Genomic DNA, 6,939 nt, shown 5'->3' on the forward strand with positions numbered 1-6,939 from the left:
GGTAGATCAAAGCTGAATTTTCACCTGGGTGTGAAGACGGGAGAATTCTGGGAAACTGAGTTGAGTTCAGAGTCCATTTTGAAATCCACAGTGAACGACTTCATCTGTGGGTCCCAACATACTTAAGTATGCATGACACCATGTAATGTCCTTAGTTGCTTTTGAAATCATAATTCTGAGCACAATTTGAATTCATATTTAAACCTTTCATCTGCATTTCTGTAGCCAATAATGTTATATGGTCACAAACAAGCCAGCGAAAACCCTGATATACAGACACTAAATAAAAAAACACTAAATTGTGCAGCAGGTTTGGAGCAGAGACCACCACCACTGAGCAGAACAGAGCAGGAGTTCATTTAGACTGAACAGAAACCTCTTTGATTGAATGTCTGAAACTGATCATACAAGAAGAATACTTCTTCTACGTTCTTTTACTTAAATATCATTTTAATTTTTGCCTAGTTTCAGTCATTAATTCTTTTTTTTCTCCCGAAAATATTCTTTTTTAATTTTTAAATGAAGGAACTGAGCAAAACTTTTGTTTTCCCCACCAGATCAAGTCACAAACACAGGAGAGAAAATAATTAAGATCAGAATATCACTGTTACCCTTAACAGCCTGAAGAAGTGTATCTGCATTCTCACTCTACAGGATACTGTGGGTAATTACACTTGTACAATCAACTGCAATCCAATACAGCAGCTCTGCCATAAATTCTACCGTTGCAGTCTGAAATGGCTGCCGTCTTTATTTCTCAGCTGCAGAGACTTGTTGCTGTATCCGTGTCACAGTTCACGCCTCTCTTGAAAAAAGTGTTATACCCCCAGATGTCTCAGTTCCCCTTGGTACTTCTTCATTCCTTTAACTAATTTATTTAAAAACAGGAAACAAAAAGGGAAAGTACGAAGCAAGAAGTACACAGTTAAATTAAAGCAACATCAGCTTTTTTTTTGATCAGACAGACAGAGTGAAAGGAGTGAAGTGACAGAGACGGTTTTGTCTCCATCAGGATCAAACTCAGAATGAAGATCCACCACGTTCTGTTCTTCTGCTTCATCTCAGGTGAGGACTGATGACCTGACTGTCTCTTTAAAGCAGCACCACACACTGCTTTGGGACATTTTATTTGTTAATGTGGCTAAATGTTTGATGACACATGTTTTACAGTTGCTGTATTCTACCACAATTTAATTCTAACTAAATATTCAGCAGCCATTTTTTGTTGTTGCTCCAGCTGATACAGAAATGATCATCTGTGTTCTGTGTTCATCTTTCCAACAGCTCTGTGTGGAGACACTGGGCTCGTCAGTGCAAAACTCAACATTTTCACAGGAGCTGAGGGAGGAAGTGGTTCAATGTTGTGCTACCTGTCTCCTAAAAACATTAAGTTCTTCTGTAAAGAAGAATGTAAAGCAGAAGATATTCTCATTAAAACAGAAGATGTCAGAGCTCAGAATGGCAGATTCAGCACTGAATATAAAGTAGAATCTTCTGGAAGAGGAGTTCTGACTGTGACCATCACAGATCTGACCAAGTCTGACGCAGGACGGTACAGGTGTGGTTCGGGCACAGATTTGGTTCCAGACTCATACTCGGACTTTGAGATCAGAGTTTCTGATGGTGAGTTTCTACTGAAAGTCTTTAAACCTGATTTATTTAGTGAATTCAGTGATGTAGGAATATTTCTTTTATCTACATATGAAAACAATAGAATATATAATTTGTGTTTGTTTGATAAAAGATAAGAAAAACCTTGTGACGGAAAGCAGGAAAATTATTTAAAAAAGGAATCAATGATTTATTAACTTTTTAAGACATTTGTGATTTGTAGTTCTGGACGATATTAATAAAAGATTTAATCAGATTATGGGAAGAATTGTAGTTATTTATGTTGTATGAACTTTCGGAGCAGCTGTCAGTGATGATCTGTGTTCATGTGAAGCAAGAAATACTGAGATCAGACTGCAGCATTTCACAGACAGTAACTGTTGACTTTGCTTTTCAGCAGAACTGCCAGGTGGAAACACTCGTTTTGTCCGTACAGATACTGAAGGAGAGAATATCACAGTGGGATGCCTCGATACTGTTCAGAGTAAACAGAAGTTCCTGTGTAAGGACAAATGTGAAACAGAAGAGGACATTATCATTGCGACTGATGGCAACAGAGCTCAGAGTGGCAGATACAGCATTGAATATAAAGAAGGATCTACATTTGGACTGCATGTAACCATCACACAGGCAAACACATCAGACACAGGATGGTACAAGTGTGGCTACGGTAGAGCTTTGTCTCCAGATTCATCCTACCCATTCCTGATCCTCGTCATTCCTGGTGAGTTTATATTAAAATCATGAGCTCTTCATAATCTATCTTCACTTTAAATATTCATAAACATTTACTGTAATATGTTATTTAATTCTGCCATTTGTCGTGTGCATTTGCTTGATTGAAACTGTCAATATGATCTGTTTCTATGTTCCTGCCAACATCAGACCCGTCAGCCTCCAGGGCAACACAGAGTTTCACGCCTCCATCAGTTTTTCCTGTAACCACCAGCCAGGGAACAGGTGCACTACACTTCATTAACTATCAAGTTCATGTCTAATGCTAAACTCTTTGTTATCATGACAGGAGCATGTAGAGGATGTAGGATGTCTCCATGATGCAAAACACTCTCAGTTTTATACATAATGTAAAACATAATCTTCTCTTTTTCACATAACATAGATACAGAAGAGTATTAGGACTCAGGGGTGAGAAATAAATGAGAGGAGGACGTTTTTTTTTCATTATGCACTTCAAGAAAAAAGTCGAAATACAGTTTCGTGCAGCCTCCTCTTCCAAGCTCGTGTGGTTTTTTGCTTCTGAACAGACGCAGTTTGCAGCACAATCTCTTCAAAGTCCTCGTGCTGACGACTACACTGTGTTTATGAGCTCAAAGAGAAATAATGTCTTTGTTACTAAATATGATGAAAACATGACAAGGCATTTTGTTGAGTTGTCATGTGATCTGTTTGATGTCGTCTCAAAAGGTCGACTTAAATCTTGAAATGTCGACTTTATTCTCCACATACCTACTTTTTTCTTGAAGTGCATAATGACCCCTGGCCCTGATACTGTTCCGATAACGTGGACGATGTAAAACAAGTAAACGCATTCATTTATTTTTATTTATCTTATTTGATCAGGCCAAAGTATTTTTCTCATTTAGTTCCTTAAAAGCAACTTCTCCTTTTTTAACCCTGTTCCTCTGCCTCCTCTCGTCCTCCATCTCTCACCCAGTGTTCCTCGTTCCTCTGGTTGTCTGTGTGATCGTTATCGTCGTGCTCTCGACTGCTGTTCTGCTGCTCGTCTACAAACTGAAGACAAAAAGGAGCTCAGGCGGCAGCAACCTGGAGGTGACTTCCTTTAACTCATTCTGTCTCTCTTTAGTACCGCCAAAGGTTTAAATGCATCAACTGCACATCTGTCTCTGCCGGTGTCGATACAGTCTGTAAAAATCAGGTTTCTGTCTCTGGACATCGCCATATTAGCAGCGACGCCATCTAATCCAAAAAACTTTGACTTTAAATGGATGAATGCACAGTGACAGAACTATGATGTTTGGCTGTTCATAGTCAAAAAAAATTGATTGATTGATTTACAATATTTATACAGCCCACAGACAGTCACATCAATATGTTTATTTCAACAAGTGAAATTCACTAAGCCTGATTACTGAAACATGCCCACGTAGCTTGAATCTACCAAGCTAGTTAAAGCTAACAAGCAAGTTATGTTGCCTGGTGTATTCACGGGATCATTTTTGTTTGACTGTGGGTTTATTTGCCCCAAACAGCCAGAATACCACACTGTGTGTTCAGTTTAGTCTCCGACTAAAGTCAGCTCACGCAGAGACTCTGTATCTTTCTGTTGTCCTCCAGTGTCTCCTCGTTTTCTTTTTTATCTCCTCTCTGTATGTTCATAAAGTAAAGTAGAGTTCCCCTCCATTCAACAGCAAATAAGAGAGAATTATGGAAGATTACAGGTTGGGAAGAGAAAGCGAAGATAAATCCACTTTTAAAGCCAAAAGTTTAAAAACAACAACTCTGTGCTCTCCTTGACTCTGGGTGTTTATTCCTCCAGAGCTCACCGGCTCCAGCAGCTGTCTGCAGGTTAACGCTAACAGAGTTGCTCGTTAATCCACAAAAAAAACAACCTCTATCCCTTTTATTATTTTTCTGATATTTGCATGAAAAATTCTCCAAAAGGCGCAAAAACCACAAACACAGCTGTGATGTCAGGATCAGTGACTGGAATTAGCTGAGGTGAAGCCCAGCAGACGCCCACTCAACAAATTATGTGTAACTTTAAGCCTAAAAATCATTTTATCTCCCCAAACAGATGTCATTAATGGGGAAGTTAGCTATTACCAGAGCCAGCATATTACCAGAGTAACGGCTTACTCTAGCTGCCATTAGCTAGTTAGCTCAGTTAGCAGTGCAGCTAGCAGTCCCGACTGGGAGGTTGGGGGCTGAGGGAGTGTTGGTGTTTACATCACTAGTAGAACATCTGGACGAGGGCGGGCCATGGCTAGCTGGTTAGCATGCTAACTTCAGTAGATATCTTTGCAAGACAATACATAAACATCATAATGTCAGAATTGCTATTTTCTCACATTCTGCCGATAATTTTAGTTCATTTTTGAATTTCTGACATATAGCCTCTTTAAAGGACTAGTTTGTACAATAGTCAATTTTTTGAGTCTCATTCCCAACTCATCAAATACTGATGATCTACCAACCCAGAGCGCCAGTGGTTGACGATTTGGAAAATAACTCTGAACAATCAGCTTTCTCACAAATTGGACTTTGAACATGGGGTCTTATTGGGACTGACTCACTTTTGGAGCCTGCAACAAGTGGCCATTCGAGGAACTGTGTTCTATATTCTGTTTTTCATTTTACACACCAACATCCACCATAAACATTAAAAAAATGTAAACAAGTATTATAAATTCATATTATTATTTAAAAGTTAAGGATATATGGCATATAATCATTGTATTAAATGTATACATGTTAATAATTAATATAATTAAATAAAGCCATAAATGTTTTCATAAATAAACACACGTACGTCATTTTAGTTATTATATTCCTGTTGTGTTGTTGGTATTCTTGATTGTATACCTGGCAAATAAACAGTTGCTTTTACATTTTCAGTGTCTCACCCATGAGAACCGTCCTCCAGGCTGCACAGGCGAGGAATCCATCTACGAGAACGTCAGTCCAGGCAGCAAGGATCAGAACCAGACCTACTGTACACAACAGCTATGAGCTGCTCTGAACTCGGACCTGGATTCTGTTGATCAAGACCAAACCTGCAGAGTCTGTATTTTGTATTTTACAGCTTATAATGTGCTGGCAATGTTTCATTTTATTGCTTTTTTTTATTGGATAATATTCAGTTGTATTTTGTAATGAAATCCAAGAGAAACCAGATTTTGTCTGTTATTTCTGAATGTAATTTTGAAGTATTTTTATCTGTCACTCTTCATTTAGATTATATTATATTCAGCTTTTCCAAACATTTTATGTAGTAAAGTCAAATTGATGAAACAGCGCCCCTCTGGAGTTTAATGGGTGGTAAAAGTCAGTTAATCTATGTGGTGAAAGATGGTACTACACCTTTACAATAAAAAGGGACAGAAAAACATATTTCTCCTCTCACCTGTACAGTTATTTATCCATCTAGAATATTGTGGTGTGTGGTCACGGAGATGTAACTACGTGGTATTCCGCTTGTGGAGCTGAAATCACCAACACAACACATTTGAAAACTAACTGCAGATAATCCACAGACTTTGTTCTGAGCAGTTTCATGTAGGAACTACTTTCTTACTGTTTAGAAGGAAGTGTGCATCTACTCATGAATGAGAGGGTAGCTAACTAAGCTAAAGAACTTGACAGCTCAGTTGAGGAGGACGCCGTTAATGTTTACAGCCTCTCATCTTTGACTTGATGCTCGCTTCCTTCTGCACAGCGGCTGGTGGATGTAGTTCAACAGAAAGAAAAGTAGTTCCCACATGAAACTGCTCACAATGACGTGTGGATTGTTGACATGGATTGTTTTGAGGTTCTGGGTCATGATTCCTGGGCTGTTGAGTTTTTCACATGTATTTTTTATTTTTAGTTTGGCACTTTCTGCACCACACGTTGGGTGATATCTAGGTCCATTTTATTGGAAAGTAGGCAGACATCTCTACTGCTGATATCTCCAAAACTCACACCAAAACTATCTGGATAGATTAACAGCACTACGTGTAAGAGGAACAATATATTTTGGGGGATTTTGGGTTGACTGTCCCTTTAAAGACTGAAGAATATAACAGCAAGTCATTCAGGTGAAATCACAGGATGGTGTATCTCTACAATCACTGATATATGGCTGCGTGTACGAACATGGGTTGCTGATTCAGTTATTGCCCAAATGTAATGTGCCCTCTGTTTTTTTACTCTTCCTGATCCTGTTATCTGTGTGAGATTCATGTTTGTGTTGTGTGCAGAGGCTCTGCTAGTTGCTTGTTGTAGTTTAGGAGTTCTTCGCTTTAATAAATAACTATTCATGAAACTTTGCATGTAGCTTTTAGTTGTCTGCCACACCTGCACCCCTCTACATCACCTCCTGTAGCCGCGACCTTCAGAAAGACGTTAGTGTCTTCATCCATCAGTGCCGCCACCGACTGGCAGCACACTGAGCTCCCACCGCTCTGTTGTGATCATCTGCTGCCTGTTCAAGACTCAGAAGTTAGTTGATGTGGTAAATATTAGTGTTTCCTTGGTTTGTTAGGTGACATGCTTTAAACCCAGGGTGAGAAGAGTCTGAAACATATTATTCATGAAAAGCTAATTATTTTATTGATCCATAAAAATGTCAGTCTAGAAATACATTAA

General features: G+C 38.9%; 1 protein-coding gene across 1 annotated transcript; it reads left to right on the forward strand.

Annotated features, from left to right (window-relative positions):
• The first annotated feature begins 954 nt into the window (after window positions 1-954).
• On the forward strand, window positions 955-6,616 carry LOC141000029 (polymeric immunoglobulin receptor-like). Its single transcript, XM_073470646.1, has 6 exons — window positions 955-1,065; window positions 1,285-1,623; window positions 2,012-2,335; window positions 2,497-2,571; window positions 3,287-3,402; window positions 5,209-6,616. The coding sequence occupies exons 1-6, from the start codon at window positions 1,026-1,028 to the stop codon at window positions 5,320-5,322; spliced, it is 1,008 nt and encodes a 335-aa protein (XP_073326747.1). The 5' UTR covers window positions 955-1,025; the 3' UTR covers window positions 5,323-6,616.
• Window positions 6,617-6,939: the final 323 nt, after the last annotated feature.

This window comes from Pagrus major, chromosome 7, assembly GCF_040436345.1.
Source record: "Pagrus major chromosome 7, Pma_NU_1.0".
Taxonomy (NCBI): domain Eukaryota; kingdom Metazoa; phylum Chordata; class Actinopteri; order Spariformes; family Sparidae; genus Pagrus; species Pagrus major.